The sequence below is a fragment of the Typopeltis vanoorti genome, chromosome 6 (genome assembly GCF_054136105.1).
Source record: "Typopeltis vanoorti isolate ZY-2024b chromosome 6, IOZ_Tvanoo_1.0, whole genome shotgun sequence".
NCBI lineage: Eukaryota > Metazoa > Arthropoda > Arachnida > Uropygi > Thelyphonidae > Typopeltis > Typopeltis vanoorti.
Window position 1 is genome coordinate 158,482,123 of NC_143554.1, and position 21,917 is coordinate 158,504,039.

At 34.0% G+C, this 21,917-nt stretch overlaps 1 protein-coding gene across 2 annotated transcripts; it reads left to right on the forward strand.

The window, feature by feature from the left end:
• Nucleotides 1–292: 292 nt before the first annotated feature.
• On the forward strand, nucleotides 293–21,715 carry LOC150106157 (uncharacterized). Of its 2 annotated transcripts, XM_090393895.1 has the most exons (8): nucleotides 293–353; nucleotides 6,231–6,389; nucleotides 6,824–6,982; nucleotides 11,581–11,643; nucleotides 14,379–14,444; nucleotides 16,524–16,565; nucleotides 17,264–17,314; nucleotides 21,387–21,715. In XM_090393895.1, the coding sequence occupies exons 2-8, from the start codon at nucleotides 6,321–6,323 to the stop codon at nucleotides 21,420–21,422; spliced, it is 486 nt and encodes a 161-aa protein (XP_090250021.1). In that variant the 5' UTR covers nucleotides 293–353; nucleotides 6,231–6,320; the 3' UTR covers nucleotides 21,423–21,715. The 2 variants fall into 2 exon arrangements, with proteins under 2 accessions (XP_090250021.1, XP_090250022.1); XM_090393896.1 differs by lacking the exon at nucleotides 14,379–14,444.
• Nucleotides 21,716–21,917: the final 202 nt, after the last annotated feature.

Genomic DNA, 21,917 nt, shown 5'->3' on the forward strand with positions numbered 1-21,917 from the left:
TGCAGATTGCTTTGTTATAATTCACTATAATATACTGTACAGATAATCTTTGTTTAATCTTTGCCATCTTTGCTTTAAGCATAATGTTTATGCGATGAATACGATATTACTAATATCCGAATGTCAACTTCAACTCGATTTTAATCTGCCTTCGAGATAACAAACAATAATATCATTCGCCTCGCGCTCCTTATCTTGAACCACTCAGCTTATCTATTTGGTTTTGGAAAGTTTTATCTTTGGTTAAAAGTAAAACTACATACGTACTCCCTCTCTATGTTAAGTTAATTCCTTTAAAATCACCGCTGAGAAGTAAAGAATTTTAATTTGTAACTACTCTGTTCATTTCTCAGGTAGGAATCCTGTCATTCCAAGTAAAAACTATTACTGAGAGTTTTATTCTCTATATTTCAAAGTGAATTGCTCAGTATGAAATATAATATTAATTAAATATAAAATAAAATTAAGAAATTGGATTAAGTTGTTGAATTTTTTAGAAGAATGAAAAATATTTGAGAAAGTTTCATACACTGAATATGATAATGTTTATTTCATAAATAATAATTGTTTAATAATAAGAACGTGAATTGGAAGTTTTTTTATCCAGAGGGTAACAGATGCCAATGGTGTAGCCAACGAAATTTTAACTGAGGATCGGCTATTGATCCTCAGTTAAAATTTCTCAGATACTCAGTTATAAGCTCTGTCATGGCGTTATCCCTCCATGACCTGGGCTTATAGCAGCATAACACCCTATCCATACATTTTCTTCTACGGATAACGGGGAATATGAAAAGCATTCTTACTTCACCCATTTAGCCCAAAATAAAAAACGTGAACTACATTCATATTCATATTTTAATATATTTAATTTTTATGTAGTGTTAATTAAAATGACTCTCAAAATATATTTTGGGACTGTATACACTCATGCTAATGTGGGTTTATTTCTTGATGTGTGCTGAAAAACAATTTTCTTTCACCTAAATTCTAAAAATCGTCTACTCTTATTCACGTGCATTTTTTTTTGTAGATAAGAAAAAAAAATATGGATAGATAAAAAAAAAGTTCTATTGTCTTAGAAGGAATAATAATAATAATAATAATAATAATAATAATAATAATAATAATAATAATAATAATAATAATAATAATAATAGAAGTTAGGATATAACCCTATTATTACCCTAATCAGCATTTGACAGAAAATAAAGGGAAAGTTGACGTTCTCTAAACTCGGCAATGCCTTCAGCATGACATCATCGAGAAAAGGGTAGATCGCCTAATATTTGGTGATAATAAACAAGCATTACAAACGAGTGCAATTAAGCAGAACATGTGAAGGATTCGTAGTGATAGCAAATATATGACAGTGCAGAAATAAAGAGTAGTTATAATCTTGACTAAGATTACCCATACAAAGATTAGATGATCAGGTTGCGATATAAATAAAGTTTAATGATCGGGTTGCGAACCTATACAATGGAAATTGTTTACAAAAAATTCCCTTAGTAGCCCAGAATTGAAAAAGACATTGAAAATACAAATGCAAATATATTTACACCGGTTAATAACTGGACCACCAGATGCCAGACATCACGGTATTTGAACAACCGCATGTGTGGTTTAGCGACATGGCAATGCAGGGGATAGAAATCTAAACGTAAAAGTGAATGAACATTTAAACCAAGAACAGAATCGGGAGATTGAAATTCGACGCGTTTGAGTTGAAATTGTCATATCAGTGCTGGAAGTATACCAGGAACATCTATGAAACATCTGGAAAATCTGATAATTTTTCATATAATATATCTAGATATAAAGTGTCATATTTCAATTACGATTAAATTTAACTATTTAAAATGGGGACAGTTCATGAAGAGTCTGTTTGTTGATACTCATTAAATGTTTAGTTTTTCAGTTCCACAAGGCTCAGTGTTTTCAAAAGAGCACGACTGGGAATATTTCCGTGAAAAAGCCAATCCACCGACAGAAGGAAGTTTCTGATGTTTGACGCTTTATCCTAATTAGAAATGTATGCTGTTTTATACGAGGGTGGAAAGTTCTCGGCCTACCATAGATGGCAACACTATCGGCAAGATTTTCTTTTTCTAAGTTGGTATATCTCCGCAAGCATCCATGTGAAATTGCGAGTCATTCTAACAAATAATTGTTTTATACAGCTGTCTAAAGCAAAGTGTTGTCTGTATCCCTTGAAATGGATAAAGAGTATCGTGCGTTTATGCAATTCTTTGTAAAAGAAGGTTTAACGCAAAAACAAATTCATTCGAAGTTCATTAAAGTTTATGGGAACTGCATTCCTTCGTTTTTTACAATTAAGAAATGGGCTGCCGACTTTAAACGTGACCGAACCAGCCTTGAAGATGATCCACGTGAAGGATCCACGTCCAAAAAGTATAACAACACCAGAAATCATTGGTCAAGTGCCCGATATGGCATTGGATGACTGGCAAGTCAATTGCGTGAAATTGCTGAGACTATAGGCATTTCAAAGAACGTGTAGGATATATTTTGCATGAAGAATTGCATATGAAAAAGCTTTGCACAAGATGGGTGCCGCACTTGCTCACAGCAGATCAAAAAAAAAAAAAAAGCACTCGCATGAAAATCTCTGAACAGTGCTTGGAGAGCGTTTTAATAATAAAACTGATTTTGTGTGTCGATTTGTTACTATGAATGAGACTTGGATTCACATTACACACCAGAATCCAAACATCGGTCAAAACAGTGTACAGAAGCCGGTTGTTCAGCGCCAAAGAAGACAAAGACGGTTCCATCAGCAGGAAAGGCCATTGCATCGGTGTTTTGGGACGCAAAAAGGCATTTTGTTTATTAATTATCTTGAAGAGGTAAAATAATATCGGAATAATAAAAAATATTATTCCGATATTTTAACCGGACTAGATGAAAAAATGCGTGAGAAAAGACCTTGTTTGCAGAAGAAAAAAATCATCTTTCATCAGGACAATGCACCTGCCCACAAAGAAGTTTTGGCAATTCGAAAATTAAGGGATCTGCACTATAAATTGTTAGAACATCCACCCTGTTCCCCAGATTTGGCTCCGTCTGACTTCCATCTCTTCTCAAAACTAAAACTCTTCCTCGCTTGTCAGCGATTTTCTTCGAATCAAGAGGTGATTGCAGCTGTAGAGAAGTATTTTGCAGATCTTACTGAGAACCACTACAGGGACGGGAAAATGGCGCTGGAGCATCGCTGGAATAAATGTATTAGTCTTAAGGGAGATTTTGTTGAAAAATAAAAAATAATTTTGAAATTATAAATTCATTTTTTCATTATTAGGCCGAGAACGTTTCAGACTACCCTCATATGTACAATGATTTCAATTATTATAAATAAACCAATAGATTTTTTCGTATCGGGTTCCTGCTGTATTTTATGACTTTAGACCAATCTGTGTATGTTCACTGGGAGGTTTGCCTCTACTGAGAGACGAAAAACCTGACTTTCCGGGTGAAAAAACCCTCTTCCTCTGTCTGTATTAGATCGGCTAACTCACCTCTTTAGTCTAAAGAAACCAGATAAAGGTTTCCTGAAGTCATGGATGGACTTCGAAACCAGGTCTTTCGGACTAAACGTCTTCGACTAAGCTATGGAGGCTCTAGAATAAACCAGTGCATTTCTGTTAAATAAACGCCCTCCCCTCGAACTACCGCAGTTTACAATGCTCTTCGATGGCAAAGACCTACTGTTCCAATCAGGTCTAGAAGAACGAAGAACTTTTGTAAAGGCTTTTTAACTTAAGCTGATTTAGCTGGTCTCACATGTACATATAGAATATATTCTCACTATAACTCTGGTTTTTCGTCTATCGATATTTTGTATCCGAAAGATACCAAAAGGAATCCTGGAAGACCAGCCTTAAGGAGAGAAGACACAATGATTAAGAAAGTTGGAAGAAAATGGAGAAGAAAGGCCCAAGACAGGTATAGCTGGACTCTTTAGGACCTGTAATCGTTGAAGAAATCCAGCTTTAAATCACAGGTTGATCAAGGTAATCCTTAGAAAATACACGTTTTTTGTAGAAACAAAGAATTACTTATGGATCAACATAATTTCTTCGAAGAGCAGTGGGATTTATGCGCACAGACCAGACCAATCTTCGTTTTGTGGATCTTCCAAGAAGTTTGCCAAGACTTTAGCAACATATTGAGTTAGAAGTGGCTTTCTTTGATACAGAATAAAAGAACGTTGTAGTTGAAAAACAGTTGCTGACAAATGAACATTTTTTGCATATTTCGAGATTGGTCATTGAATCTGTCTTTCCGTGAGACGGAGGATTTCGGGTATCAGATAGAATTTCCAGTTCGATTCCGCGACAAATGTTCAGTGTTTAATCTGAAATGCCTGAAATATTATAATGAAAACCTTTGGCGTAATTTTTGTGTTCGGTCTAATTTTAGCTCTTCAGCCTATATTATCATTAACAAAGAATGATATTTAGCAGTGCGGTGGAATAGGCTATTTCCATGCTTTCTATCTTTCTGACCCACAAGGAACTTTTGGAGGTGGGACTTGAAGTAATTTCCAAGTATTTATTTTTTGCTCACTGGGCCTGATTTGTCGGAAATTCCTTGGGAAAATCATAAAGTTATGGAACTCTTTCTCTTAATAACATATGGATTTCTGAAAGAAGTTATTACCAGGAATCGATTTAAGTGTTTATTTATTTATTTATTTATTTTAATCCAGCATTTTGTCAGAACTGTTCTCTCGATGTCTCTGTTATTTTTTGTAAATGTGGTACGAAAAGAGCGTTGTGTTTTGAAAGACTTGTATTTGCCGTTCTTAATATAGATGGAGCTATTCACAGTAATTATTTTCTATCCATCTAGGCTTACAGCGTCATTTGGTATACAGTCGAAGTGAATGCGAAATATTTTACACACAAGGTGACATGAATTTCATGATGAATATTTTATGCTTTGTCCCCTAATCATGATTTAAAAAATTGGCTTCTTTCCTTCTCATCTGTCCTTCAGAACGAATTGAATTCCCCCCTTAATGAGGGGTTTAATGCAGCAGCTCTTCAGACCTGTGCTGCTTCCCCCTAAGCGCAAGTATTTATGTCTGTTCATGGCGTCGGTTTGCCTGTACTGAGGAACGAAAAACTGGAGTTTCCGGGTGAAAAAACCCAAACGTCCTCCGTATGTGACTAGCTCACCTTTAGTCCCAAAGAGACCAGGTAAAGGTTCCTCACGTCATGAAAGGGAATCGAACCCATTTCTTTCTGACGAAAGGTCTTCTTCATCTACACCGACTCAGTTCTGGAGGCTCTATTTTTTATATTGTTCATATACGTTAATTATATTTTGGGGTCTGCAATTATTTTTATATATTTTCTTTCATTTTGTGTGTAAGTTCTTTTTTATAAGTAATTTGGATTTTATTCATTTCTTTTCGCATTTTTTAGTTTATCTCATTTCTTTATTTCATACGAATTCTCTCTTATTACATTTTTCTTTTTTTCAGTTTCAATTTTTCTATTTTGTTATTTCGAATACTTATCATTGACTGCGTTCGTGTCTTGGGTCGACAAATGTCGTTATAAACATTATGAAATGGAACCTCGTATTGATTCGATTCTAATTTACTTATATAAGAGTTTATCAACTGCATTTGACTATTTTTATTTCATATTTAAATTTTTTAGTTTTTTTTTTGCATACTAATTTTTGCCTTCCCTCTGCCTTTGGTTCCTGTCAGTGATTGCATAGAGTGATGTGCTTACTCATTTTATTTTAAGACAAAAGGACGGCAACAATATATTCAAAGAATTCTAAACAAATTGCCTTTGTTTACGTTCTGTTTCTACGAGCCATAACTTCATCCTACAGTCTGAAATTACTGAAGATGATTAAGGTAATTAACCACACCTTTGCACTTTGCATTTCTAAGATTGCGGTAAGATAATTTCTTGAGTAGGTTACCAATTCTACTCCTGTAATTGAATTTAAGCTCTTAAATTTAAGGTCTGTTGCAGATAGTATAAAAATAATTTACACGAAGAGAAGAAACGGGTTCTAACTTTTATTATATTTTCTCCACATGTGCGCACCTCTGTTTGAAACAATGTTTGTATGGAAATGTGTTTGTAACAAAGCAAATTCTTATTCGTTTTAGTCCTATCACTCAATATTAACGAAAATGTTATTCCAGAATTTCTTGTGAATTTTTTTATGTTTTTTAGAACCGTCAATATAATAGCGAGCACAACCTGCTGACCTGTGAACAGTGCAACGCTGAAAGGTGTGGGGAGGAATTTGAAGAACATCGAAGCATGGAGTGTCTTGATGCCGAAGTCTTGTGTTCTGGTTGTAAAGAGTTCTTTCTCAGAAAAGAAATCAAAGTAAATGCATTTTTAAATCCGAGTCTTTGCAAATACACTGAATAGCAGCTAATGTTTTACATATTAAATTTCTCAAATGTTGTTCTGATATGCGAGGAATTAGATAAACAAAGAAACGAAAAATACATTGTAATTTTTCAATCACAATAAATATTTCTAAAAATTAATAAGAGGGAACAGTTCTGTTTCTAATTTTATAAACTTTTGTACCAATTTTTACCGGTGTCTTTTTTATAAGAAGGTAAATATGATTAATATATATTAAAATTCAATAATATTTTAAGTTTTGTTTTTGTTTTCTTTTTTCATGTAAATTTTGTTATTAATAAAATATAAATTTATTTCTATTTTGTGTTCCAATTTTTGAGATTGTTCAAATTAACAATCCATTTGCGAGTCGAACCTTCAATAATCTAGTTCTCTATTTTCCACAGAGTCATCAGATTGGTTGTGATTTCGTAGTAATCAAATGTGAACTCTGCACTTCTTTATGTGCTCGTAAAGATCTGCTCAGACATATGCGAGAGAAGTGTCCTGGAATGATAATCACGTGTCCTCGTTGTGAATTGCTACTTATTAGGAAAGAAAATGACGTAAGTTTCGGAATAAATTATTGCATTGGAAATATTTCAGCGTAATAACTTTATTCGTTTATCTGTTTCTCTGATTTCCCCATTCTGACTTGCATCTCACTGAGATTAGTTTGTTATTTATATTCCTTTTTACTCTAGTCTCTTGAACATCCCTCTTCATGAAGTATTTGCTCAAGAAAAACGGCATTAATCTATTGCTTTCTTCGCCTTCGCCCCATACACGTCACTAATCTCATATAAGTTCGTTAATGGTGTGAAGTATTTATATATTTTCTCCTTGAAAGAATGCCAATAATTTTCACAATGTCAAAGCATGCGCATAAATGTTATTTACATCTGCGCAATATGTTATTTTAAGCAATTTAAAGATTGATATCAGTTGACTGTTATTGACTGAAAAAAAAAGTGAAGTGTAGAAACCTAATTATTCATTGCACTCTATCTTGCTAATAAGATGAGTTTGATAAATAAACAGTAAATTGCTTTACTTTTACACTCATCGTGCAATGATGAGTGTAAAATTTATCAACATTTATTGTTGATAAATGTTGAAATCTTTCCGAATCCTCCTTCGGAGTTTCGGATTTTAGAAACAATTTCTAAAATATTTTGGTATTGCAACTACAACCGAGACACAAATTCAGATGTAACATCGGTCCATCCATGAAGAAGTGGATATAAAATTTAAGTTTTCTAAGGACATAAACCTGACAAAAGTAGAAATAAGTAAGAGTAAGAATTCTAATAAAAATTGTTTAGGATCTAAAGAAGATACATATCCTACTAGGTGTCAGATGGCTTTACTTGCCCAATAAAGCAGCCAAGCTTACTAGGACCTAAAGTGATTGTCGCAATGTTTTCCCCAGAGCAGAAATTTTGGTTTCTGCTCTAGGAAAAGAGCAGACACTTCCAATCCTCCAACATGCAATGTGAGTGATACCCATCAAGGGCATGCAAACCATACTTCGGAGATCCAAAATCCCCCAATTTGAGGTACAGTAGCAAACAAAATAGACACACTGGAATTCATATAGTGTGTTGGACACAATCAGCGACTTCCTGGTCAGCTGGAAAAACCCTCCTCAATATTGTGCCTTGGGGAACCTGAAGTAATGGTATGCGAGAGGTGCTGTCGAGGCTATGTTGCGGCAGGGAGACTGAATGCTCTTTATCTCCTCTTCTTTCAAATATTCGCATGATAGTAAACCTAAAAAAATAAGATAAAATAAAATAACTCCCCCAAAAATGCCTTACAAAAATGTAAAAAAATCAAAATATTTTACAAAATATTTTATTCCAGATTCATTTAATCTACATTCATGCTCTGAAAGCCAAGATAAATGATAAGCACCGTGAACTGCAAACATTCACAAAGTGATGTTCTGTTTTTGACCGAACTCTAAATCTCTACCACAACAACGACAGTCCACGTTGTTCAGACAACATCATGTGTGATTCTTCTCGAAACAAAACTGGTTTTGTGCGCTCGAATTCTTTGCCTGATGATGCCAAATCTTCTTGAATCCACATTGTTTACTTTATGTGGCATACGATTTTCTTGCCTAATCATAAATCACTCATTTGCTTTCTATACCTTTCTCCCATTTCTGCAAATTATTTTGACATCTTTGACCTCTTATCTATCAAGCTTGATTTCCTGCAATCGAATTTCCATAACAGCCAAGTCAGATTCCTTTTCCTTCTCCTTCATCCCTGCAACCTCTGCATTGTGGAATAATGTTTAACAAGGAATAGAATATACAGTCATTTAAATCAAATGTCAACAAGTTCCTTCTTTCCAACCCATTACCCATACACAGTACTAATGTGTTATGTACTTTAATTTTAGCACAGATGGGAGCATAAGAGATATTGGTTGTGATGAAAACAAAGCACAGATGTGATGTGATGAAAACAAAGCATACATGAGAGTTAGGTTGATCAACCAAACTGGTTGATCAACCTAACTCATGTATGAGCTGAACATAAAAAAAGACAGCACAATGAAGTGATGTTGGGGAGACTATCCCTATTGGTAATTCAGATCACAACATCGTACAAGTTACATCAAAATGCATCTCTCTGTCCTAAGCGATTCATAACTTCGTTCTTTGGCATTACAACGATGCCAAATGGACACATCCCCGAAACCTTTACTAGGAGATGTGTCCATCTGACTACTGTATCTTCAAAACCATATTCTTGTTGGGATCGTGTCACAGAAACGATCTGTAAGTAAATGAAGGTTTCTGTTCTCCACTCAATTCAAAATTTCCCTCCATGTTACCAACCCGTCTTCCATGAACGTGTGCCATTCCAGTTCAACTTCTGGACACGTGCTACGGAGTGTTAAAATATGAGCTGTTGCACTTGACTTTTCCAAGCATATGGGAAAAGACAGTGCTTCTTTGACCTACCTTCTTGTGTTTGTAACGGGACTGTAAGTTTACTCTTAGGTTGTTCAGTACGACAGTGGTGTTTTATCTTTATATTCTCATTTATACAGATATTCCTCAGGAGTTTATTTCTTCCTCCTTCTTCTTCATATGCAAATATAACCTGCTCTCAATGACTTCAAACCCCATTTACAGTTTTGAGGAAGAAAGAACTCTCCATTCCAACATCTTAATCTTCAAGATCAACTAAAATGAGTGTCTTAAATACTGATCTATCTTCAATGACAACCTAGTCACCTTCAGCGCTTCAAAAACACAGTTTTCCTGTTTGTTTGTTTGTTAGCAAAAAGATCTCATTTCTTCTCTTACCTTCTGATAATGCTCAACTTAACGTCAAGACCTCTCTGTCTCTCTCTCTCTTCTTGGACAGAGACTGATTCTTATTCTAGACTTTCATGCTACGATCACATTACTTCTAAAGCATTTTCAGCTTCAAAAAAACTTGGCCACTTTTCGTTCAAGACGTTAGTATTTATGTGCTCAGTTACTTACACTGTACAAACCCCATATCCGGCAGATCTTTAAGAGTATTTTTACATTTTGGGAGGTGCGCCTAAGGCCTCTCTAAAAGCTCTATATACCATTCTGAAAGAGGCATTCTGCCTCATAGACGGCAAGTTCCGCGTAGTATCTTCTACAAATATTTCTGTGCTTTGTTTTCATCACAACTAATATCTCTTATGCTCTCATCTGTGCTAAAACTAAAGTATAATCAGCAACAGCTACCCAGCATCCTGTAAACCCCCTTTATCTTGATGAATCCATCTAACTCAGTTCTATGGAACATCATTATCCATAACGTTTTCCCTAAGGACCATCCACCAGCTCCTCATGAGGAATATAAACAGATTAAGTAGCTTTTCATCTCAATCCCACACACAGCATTTATAACATTCTGTTATACAGGGTGTCTACAAATGATTACCCTGATTTCAACTGGCTACAATATTTTAACACTGAAACTAACTTAATAAATGTTGTTGCAAGTAAACTCATAAACTTTCTATACTGGTATCTTCAGTATACTGCTTTTGCCAACATTTTCTTTAAAAATGGCTTCAGTACAGGAAAAAGTCCAAAGTGTTCCGTGGCTAGCAGAAACGAAATCTCCTGTTAGAGTGCAGCGAATATTAAGGGCACAATATGGAAAGAACCCACCTTAACCAAACGTTTGAGTACCACTTTGTGGACTGTACTCCTTGGCATTTGAAGTTCTAGTGAAGCTCTTCTGATTGACTTCTGCGGTGACCGCGTCAAGGCAGTTTGAACTGCCTCAACTGTCTCCTCGGAAACCGATGGTCTGCCACTGCTTAAACCCTTACGAACTGAACCTGTTTCTAAAAACTTTGTCTTCCGTGACTTAGTGAGCTTGACATCAGGGGGGGAGGTTCTTTCCATACTGTGACCTAAACACTTGCTGCACTGTAACTGGAGATGTTGTTTCTGCTAGGCACAGAACACTTTGGGCATTTTCTTGTACTGAGGCCATTTTAAAGAAAATCAGCAGCAGTGCTCCTGGTGGCAAAAGTAGTATACTGAAGATACCAGTTTAGTAACTTTATGAGTACCCAAGTTTACCTGCAACAAAATTTATTCAGTTAGTGTAGTTTCAATGTTACAATATTGTAGCCAGTTGAAATCAGGGTAATCATTTGTGGATACCCTGTATTATTACATGATTTATTGCATTAAAATATGAATCTAACTTCTAATTTCATTTTTACCGACACATCCCTCGTTTCTCTCTACGCCAGACAGTAATAACACCTACTGAACAACCGATAAATACCACCCTTAATTGGAACCAAAATCGAGATATAATTTCTATGTAGGCTATATGTAATTCATTTAACTGAAATGAATGTTAGGCTAAGAAAGTACAACGAAAATAAATTATAAAAACTTTTAAATAATTTTAAAATCTTTATATAATTTTACATCATATGTGCCTTATAAAATAAATAAGCAATTTTATGTAACAGTCAGGAAACAGAAAGAGAAAACAACGCATGCAGTATTGCACGTAACGAGAAAATATAAACGCATTACGGATTTATCTTTCATTTGAATATTCCTTATTTCTGAAAATAAGGAATATAAAAAAAATGAAATTATTTTAGATTTATGTTTATAATATTGCAGAATCACCAAAGGGAATGTCTCACTCAAGAAGATGGTGCTCAAGATCACAGAAAATTGAACGAGGTGAGAACTGATATTTATTATTCATGTTATACACGTAGTAGTGTCGTAATACAGCTTTTGTGTTCCTATTTTATTATTTTTTTGTTTTTATAATTATATATTTTTCTCCCTTTCCATCAATGTAGTAGAAAATGAGACTTGTATTCTTAGATGCGTGAATAGTCCATGCCATGGACTACATCACAATGGACTATAAAATGGAAATGCTATTATCCATTATTGGAAACACGCGATACAGTATGTCCATTATCCCGTAATGTGAAGTTCAGGTTAAATATAATTATTGTTGTTTTCCTACCTTCATTTTTTTTCACTATTTCATTATAGGTTTCTTTTTGGTCGCGATCCCTGATTTCAAACCACAAATGTTTTTCTCATAATATCCTTTATCCAGTATGTGTTATTATTTTTACTGTTCTTCTACTAGTAGCGCAGAATAACTGCACCAGCGAATACAATTTTCATTCTTTTGATTGTTGGAATTCCACAGGATTGCCAAAAGACATTCATTCATATCATTAGAAATATTGCTCAGTGCAAGAGAATAAGCCACTTCTTTGGTTTGTTAGTCATCAAGGAAGAAAAATCAGCACGTCGTTATAATTTATATGGAATAGATATTTCATTAGGAATTTGTGAAGAGTTTTAAATTTTTTTTTTTACGGTTTAATTTAAAAGTCTTTAAATCTAAATACATCTATTTTTGTTATACAATTTATATTATATCTGATGTAATATAAATTGTTGTTTTTATCCTACTACGAATACCAACACTATTATGATAATTCAAGTTCCTCCACAGTTCTCGATTCTTATGTTTCAAATAGTTCATCTACACTATTGTTATTTCTTATTCTAAGAATCACGCCGAATTTTATTGCCTTTAAATGATAACACTGGAAATTCAAAAGAGACAATCGCCACCGAAGAATCCGTACTATGGTTACCTTAATATCATTTAATAAATTAAATTAGGTAGTGTCTGGCCTCCCTGTAACTTTCGGCGAAAGCCGAAATTTGTATCAGCTTCCGTCACAAAAAATAAATAAATAAGTAAATAATAATAATAATAAATAATAATAATAAATAATAATAATAATAAATAATAATAATAAATAATAATAATAATAAATAATAATAATAAATAATAATAATAATAATAATCACTTAAAAAGTGTTTGGACACAGTCATGATCCTACCACTTACAAATATTCAGGGAGTGGCTGCGTAAGTCTCATAATAAATGGTGGGACCTGCTGCATGTTTTGCACTGTATTCGGTGGCAAGATATCACGTTCAGCTGAACTGACGGACTTCCAAAGCGGGACGATAGTTGGATGTCACATTAGTGGGCTTTCTGTCAGTGACATTGCTATCTCTGTCAGTATAACGAAACTCACCGTTGCTTATGTCATCATTAAATGGAAAGTTGATGTGCTACCACAGCAGAAAAATACCCTGGAAGGCCACCGACATTCGCTCACTTACTGAAATCGACGATCTTTGTCTCGAAATGTTCGAACATCCCTGCGAACAAATTACACCTTACGTTCCGACCACCTCAACTCCAACCGACGCATGGACTGGTATCCTTCATACCTTTACAGAAACGTAGATTGGAAAAGTTCTGTGAAGCAACGAATCAAAATTCGAAATGTTTTACTCTGATGGTCCTGTTTGGATCTGGAGATTAACCGGGAAACGGTTCCGGTAGGACTGCATCACTCAAACTGTCAAGTTTGGCGGAGGCTCGGTAATGATATAGAGGATGTTTCATTTTGATGGGGCTTTATCTGTTGGTCGACATTGTGTCCAAAAAATTACATCTGATGATGACCTGGATATCCTGGACAACTTCATATTTCCGACACTGTCGTTCTGACGGCTTGACCCGAGGACGTTTCAGCACGACAGTGTTCCACACTGTAGTGTACTGCTTGTCCGAGACTGGTTTCTACAAAATAACGTTGAAGTGTTGGACTGGCCGGCTCAGTGTCCAGACCTAAACCCCATCGACCATCTTTAGGACGAAGAAGAAGAGCGAGTTCTCCTGTTCAATGTGCTTCCCTTCCCGGTATGCCATGAACTGCAACCTTTGCACAGTGTGTTCAAAGACAGAACGCAGCAATTCAAATTACTATAATATTGTCTATCGAAAATAATTCCATATGTCTATATTTATCAAATCTCTAAACGTCTCCATTACCATATGCAGAGAACTAGCTTTTCTTACAATATTCTTTCTTTCCTTAACTTCCGTTATGTTTCGAAGAATACCCCTCTCACGTGTTCCCGCACCTAGAATCTCTTTCTCTTCTCTCTCGCTTTCTCTTTCTCTCTCTCTCTCTCTCTCTCTCTCTCTCTCTCTCTCTCTCTCTCTCTCTCTCTCTCTCTCATAGATCTTTATTTAAACCCAATGTAAACTTTACTTCTCAAACATTGTCCACTTTAATCTATAGTTCTTGGGGCCCCTTCATATATAAAATCATGTCATAAAATCAGAAAAAAAAACACCGGAGACATATTTATTTCACACGATCCAGTAGAATAGATTTATATTCGTTGTATTCTTCTATCAATATTCACATTTTCTGTTTTTCAACTTCAATGTCTTCTTTACTAAGCGAATATCGTTTCGTATTTTTAATCCTAATAGTGTAATGCTTATAAACAGAAACATGATCAAGGAATATCCCACTTGCACGTGTTAATTTGCACCATTTTCTTGTTGTAGATTATCCGAACTAATATTTATAAGCCACTTAATTCAGTCTGGAAAAGGAAATCTCAGGCTAACACAGTAAGTCATTTAGAAATCATTCTCATTAGGTTATGTTGTGCAGATGTATATTTAGATGAATATCGCAATCGGCAATGAGTGTATTCTTCTATTTCTTTCCTTTGGTTTATATTTTAGAATTTTTTTGTAGCCTATTCGCTAACATTCTGTTTATATGTAGAGCCCATGTATTTCTGTAATTATCTCTTGTTTACAAAGTAAGTTCTTGTTGTAGTTCTTGCATTTTTTCCTTTTTTTATCTGGTCTAGTGCAGTGTCACCTGATATTCTTCTCTAAATTTTCATTTATGTTGATTGATTCTTTGTCGGTCTACTTTTTTTATCGACATTATTTCACCTCCATAATATAATAGATTCAGATAAAATATGGAATATTCTTAATCTTGTATTTCTTTGTACTAAATTTGATTGCGAGATATCATTAACTATACCAATAATTTTGATGAATTTATTCATTTTATGTTTTATTTAAAATTAATAACTTGTACAACAGTTTATTTTTTATTTCGAACGGTTTGTTTCTTTTTGGGTTGAATTTCGTGATGTTTGTTTTATCAAAAAATATTCTCGTGCCATATTTGGTAAGAAATTCAGCCGAGTGTCATTCACCTTCTTCATTAGCGATTAATTTGCTAAATGTAGTGATCTATTTCATCCGTAAGCGTAATAACGGTAATTATCTGCATAAAAGTATGCATTTTGTCAGCAACACAGAGAAACCATTTTTTTTATTATCAAAATCTCTTCCCCATAATCTGTTTAGAAAACCACTAAGCTTCAAAACATTGGTTCTCTCTACAGATTGCACTGGATTGCGATACTTTAGTTTGAAATGCTCTATATTTCAGAGAATTTCCTTCTTTTTATTAAATCGGAAACTTTCTATTTCATAACCAATGAAAATGATATTACTATTATTTAGGTTGAATTATCTTTGTAATTAAGAATTTCCAAGCGAAAGAATCACGGCATCTGACAGATCGAAACAAGAATGAATGGCAAAATGCTGAAGTATATATTCAGTTTGTTTGGTCCATCCATATGTAAGTTAATTTTGAACTCTGTCAGAATTGATTTTATTGAATTTGGTAGTCTGAATCCGTAAATTATCCCCGAATCACTTCCGTTTTTGTTTCCCATCTCTTGTTAAATAGAATTTAATAAAATGTCTGTACAAGATGTATCTAAATAAATTTAACTGGCTCAGTGTTGATTTTAATTACGATATTTTATTAACATCAGAATCGATTGATAGATTATAGAAATTCGCCAATCCACACTCGTTGTTCAAGTCATAGTGAGTTCGAATCCCACCACGAAATATTAATGTTTGTAAATGCCAGTAGTTGACAGATGATTTTCCTGGCCTGGTTTAAGATAGCGACTCTTATCGATCCATCAACTACCTAGATGAGGGTGCCGGTTCTTCAATTTTTAGCAGCGCTCCACCCATTCTCTTAACGTACAATTAAACTAACAAGCTTTTCATTGGCGCGATTCACATTAGATAATCGTACTTCTGTAGCTCAGTCGGCATAGACGAAGCCCTTTGGTAGGAAAAAATTTGAGTTCAATTCCCGTCCATATCGTGAGAAACCTTTGTCTGGTCACTTTCGATTAAAGATGAGTTAGCCGGGTGATTTCACACGGAAACTCGGGTTATTTATACGCCCCTCAGAACAGCCAAACCGGCCTCGTCAACACGGATCTACAGTAAAATACATACTTAATCCTCATGAGCAGTACTCAACCCGTCCTAAGGGAGGACGAAGTAAAGAGGGAACCACATACGAAATAAATTAATAAACAACATATAATATATATCTTAAAAAACGCATGTACTTTTTTTGTAGAAATTCTGTTGAACCTTTTTTTAAGAGCATAAGCACAAAACAGACATTTGTAAAGTCCGCATGCCTTACCGATAACAAAACAACCATACAGCATTCAACTTGCGAAAAGTTCATGGATCACTAACAGGAGACTAAAGTTTATGTGAAAATTAAAAGAAATAAAGTATATTTTGAAGAGTATTCACAAGATAATCGATTCTCTTATTTCATTTCATTTTTAATTTTAGATGACCGATGAACAGAAAACGACATTCCACCAAAGGCTTCAAGTAAGTTTCTTGGCTCAAATTCATTATTCTTAAATCTTAATTTCTTGTATTCATGAACACGTCGGTTCACATTAATCGCCATCGATAAATTTTATTTGTATTAGATACTTTATTATATTGTATCAAATGAATAATGAATAATTTATTCAACAGATTGCGTTACGAGGATCGCGTGTAGCACTAGCATTGTTATTGATTAATACTGCAATGCCCGATAGACTAACACACTAAGAAATTATTCAAATAATAAATATTCAGCGTAGGCCTGTTTTCTGATATCTGTCGCCTAATTCGTTCTTGACGATTTAATCTAATCATCGAAACGACTATGGAGAATATATTTTTTTTTCGGACAGCGAAAAGATTAACTGACTATTCTACAACTTCATAGTTGTAGAATAGTCAGCTCAATCATATCTTTTTAATCATATCGTCTGCTCAATCATATCTTTTTAAAATATTTATATATATTTATTTAATTATATTAATGTATTTATGCATTGGTGAAAATGTTTACTCCACTTTCAAGGCCTGGCATTCAGTCCATTACAGTATAAAAGGGATTATTTTAACTTATTCGTTCACTCTAATTATAAACTGACTGAAATCATATATTCGTTAAATATGAAATAATTAAACTGATAATAAAGACAGTGTAATATTACATTTATTTTCTTAATGTTCATTTTCTCCCGTAGAAAATCCACGAGGACTATAAAAGGATACACAATCTGCGAAAAAGAATTCAAGTATGTATTTTACTTCAAGAATTTAAAAAATACTTTTAATGCGAAAATATCTATATTTTTAATTAAAAATGTTTCTATATAAACTCTCACGAGGCAAAACATTATGACCACTAGTAGCGTGTTGGACCTCCTTTGGAAAATATAACTGCTTACATCCATCTTGAAATCGACTCTTCTAAACCAAGAAAATTATCCTGAAGTGTTCTGGATCGGCTGGACAATAACGTACCGTAGGTTAGCAACCAACTGAGGTACTAGCAATAACACGAGGATTATGCGTTCCACATTATCCAACATTGTTTGATGGGATTCAAATTAGGGGAATTAGGAGTGGAAATGTATGCAAAATTGTTGTGTATGCTCTTCGAATCATGTTTGCACAGCGCGAATCTTGTGAATTGGGAAATTGTTTTGCTCAGAATCCATTTCCATTCATTTCCTACATTTTCACCATGTAAGGCAATGTTTGGCCTGCAACACCATGCACGAATTAGCGGCCATGTTTTGTTCACTACGACTAAGCGATGGCCACGAGAACAATACCATACAAAGATATCACCACCACCGTCCACTTCCATACCACAGTGCAGTCTAGTTGGCTGGAAACCTCTGGACAAAGTTCTCTCTCATGAGTGCAGCTTAAGAAACGAAAAAAAAAAGAATGAGAAAAATATTCTTAATGATTTATATCAAGTATGTAAAAAGACACGAATCTACTCTAGAAACTATATGCATAATTGTACCATATTTAACAACATCTGTTCAACTGCCACCTCTGTTCAAGGATGACAACCCTGTCTTAAAGATGAAAGGTATGAAGTCTTGGCGTTCGCAAGCACCTAATATTTATTATAAGCAAACATAACTTGCCTCGCTCATTTTGAGTTAGGTATCTATTATTACAAATCATCATCATCATCATCATCATGCGTATTATCAAGGATTTAGGCCTAGCATGGCCTGTTTCGGCCTCAGAAGTCATCGTTGAATCGTTTAAGAGGACGTCCTGGTTTTCTTTTTCCTAATGGATTGTACTTTAAGGCTTGTTTTGGTAATCTTTCTGTTTTCATTCTTTGAACGTGTTCCATCCATTTATGTTTATATTTTTTAATTTTTTCTATTCCTGGTTCTTGGTTTAATTCTTTCATAATTTCTTCGTTTCTTTTGTGATCAAATAGGGTATACTTTGCAGTTTTTCTCATAAACTTCATTTCTGCTGTTGTTAATCTTTGTTTGTCTTTTTGATTTATTGACAAGATTTCGCTTCCATACATTAAGACTGGTAGGGCTAATGTATTGTATACTTTTAGTCTGGTTTGTTTTTGAACTAGGTTTGGTTTAAATATAGAGTTAATATTATTACAAATGAAAAGAGTATTTCTAGTTTATTATTTTTCGTGATTATTTCATTTAAATTTTTTCATTTCATATTCAATGAGACCAGCTTCTTCTTCTTCTACCTGAATGGGATTATGGATCATTTGCGGAGGGTACATTCAACTGAGTATTGGAAATTTTTACCATGTCGATCCTCGACTATGGTTGAATAATGTTCTTTCAGAATCGTTACGTTTTTTTTTAGGTTTACAAAAGAAATTGTTCTCGACAGAAATAAAGGTTAAATTAATTCATCATCGTCATCAAATTCCTGACATGTACCCTCAAGTGGTGTACAGGATATTATGATAGTGCGGCATTAAAAGTTACATCATTACTTACTTCCTATCCAAACTGTTGTCGAAATTAAGCTGTTATCTTTGAAGACTACAACATTATCAGATCTTATATTATTGTCTTCCAAGGCATTTTTACTGTATCGATCCACCTATATCTAGGTCATCCTCTGGGCCTGTTTTCTGCCAACCTGGTAGAGAACATTTGTTTGGCTAATCTTTCCTTGCCCATTCTATTTAAATGACCATACCACCTGATATTAGCTCTGCTAACGCATACCTGGATACTGACAATGTCGAGTTCTTTCCTAATATCCTCATTTTAATATGATATTGCCATTGATGCCATCTGTTCACGCCTGTAATCTTTCTCAGGACTCTCATATGTGCAATCTCTAGTCTTTGGTCAAGTGTTTTACTTCTGACCAAGCTCTCAGATCCATAAGTTAAAACTGGCTTGAACATTGTCTTGTATACAGCTAATTTAGTGTTTTGACTAATCTCTCTCTTATTCCATATGAATTTATTCAGTTGACTTCCTACCATTCTAGCTTTATTGATTCTGCTCACCCTAACCATATTTAATTTACCATCTTCACTAAAATTGTGCCTTAATAGCTCAAATGTTTTACTTCTATAGGGTTCTCCATTCAGGATGCAGTTCATATTTTCAGTGTTTCTGCCAATTTTCGTTGTTTTTGTGTTGTTAGTGCTGACCTTCATACCAAATCTCTTACAACAGTTACTCAATTTATTCAGGGAATCTTGCAGACTAGTACTGGATTTATTTAGAAGCATGATATCATCTGCATAAAGCAAAGAGCTGAGATTGACATGTCCATTTTCCCCATCAAGTTTAATACCAAAATTAAGTTAATTAATGAGAAAGTAGTGAACTATATCCATACTTCGTTCAGGATTAACCCTTCTGCAAAACATGAAACACACCTTACTGAGAATTCGATGTTGTTATCCTTTAGAAAGCGCGTAAACAGAAGCTGATTCGATTTGTTTCGAAATATCATTCTTCCACGTTTGGTAAGTTACATTACAGGGTGTTTCAAACAGAATGTCCCGATTTCAGAATTGTATGTCTCTGCATCCACGAACCACAAATGAATGCGACATTGAGAATTTGTAATTGTGGTGTGTGAAACTTTAGGCCTTACTTCATACTTGGTAATTTATTTTGTAACTATATCACATTTTCATTATTAAATATAACTTTTGAAATCGGGTCATTCTTTTTGAAACACCCTGTTTTTATTTAACACGCCTCTAAGGAGCAATAGTATGCAAATTCAATACTTGACGGAATCATTTGGTTCATCTTCGTAAACTAAATTAATCGCGATCCTCTAAATTAATCTCAGTCAAAAATGATCAATATTACACGATAACAACCTAATTTATTTCAATTGTTGGGAGGGTAATTCAAATTTATTAATAATATTACTTCTCTGAAACGTTATGATACATTGAAGATTTCTTCCATTTCCTAAACCCAACTCAAAGGAAATTGGCAGTTTCATGTTGAATTTAGAAATGAAGAGTTAGGCTTGCGAAATATATACTCGAAAATAAGACATTTTTTCTACTCTTGATGAATATATGCATGTTTCATCTTATAAAAATAGTTCGTAAAAGTAGACATTTTAAGGATAAACCAACTTTGTAAACTGACTAAAGGGATTATTCCTACCATTTTTAAAATGCCTCGGAACTACAAATTGTCAATTCTTCTAATTCTATTAATTATTGGAAACAGCCTACTATTAATTTAATGTTGAGTATTTTTTACAATTTCATAAATCAATGAATGTGGCATTTATTGTCTTCGTAATTAATTTTCATTAACTCTCTATAACCTTAGTGCGTCTTATATATCTATCTTCGTAATTGAATTTTACGTCTTTAAATTAAATTGATCACGAAAATAGTTGCTAAAAACCTTTTGTATAAAAAGAAAATACTTAAAAATAATAAATATACAGAATTATTTTAAGAGTTATTTATTTTTTATTTTAAAATGTACACATTAATGAATGTGAATATAAATGTGAATAATAATGCAATTATTTATAAACTATAATTAAATATGTTTATTTTAAGAAATATTAACCGAATGATGATTATGCTAGCTTCCAAAAAGTGCTAACTTCAAAAATAAATAAATATGAATTTATAACGGAGATGGGGTTTTTATTTCTATTCCATTATGTCGGGGTTATAAATTCATGTTTGAAACTGTTAATTTCTTAATTAGTTTAAGAGTAACGAAAATGGGAGTTGCTTCACACTATATTAAGATTTCCTAATCTATATTTATTTTCACCATTTGGGACTAGCTCGAACTCCATGTTGAGATAACTAAAAATAAATCAATGCCATTATTTCAGGTAAAACTTCGTAATATGGAAAAACCAAGCGATTGAGAAATGATTAGCTCAACCTTTAGAATCTGCCATACTTTCCTCATCAGCGGATTTTTGATGAGCAAAACTATGTGGAGGACATCATAGTTCCTCACGGATAGACAGACAATGACCAAACTGTTCTTGTACATCACAAACACACTGGATGTCTGTTTTGGTTTTGTAAATATGCAATAAGTCATATGGGACCCTATCAAAGAAGCAAAAAATAAGAACTGTTTTATTCGCTCTTTGCTTGAAAATGGGGTTACTTGTTACTTGTATAACAACTAATAAATTTGTTTTATACATAATTGCCGTGTGTCATTATTTTACCATATCGGCACAGTTATTGAATTGTGTGATAATTCTCAAAAAGGCTAGTTCTTTTGCAGCTGTTTGAAACTTAAAATGTCACAAGAAATGCTTTGCCTAGCACACGTAAACTTTCTAAATTAGCAGGGAAAATACTCTTGGAAGTCTTTCTTCTCTGGGCCCCTTCGAGATGTAGAGAAC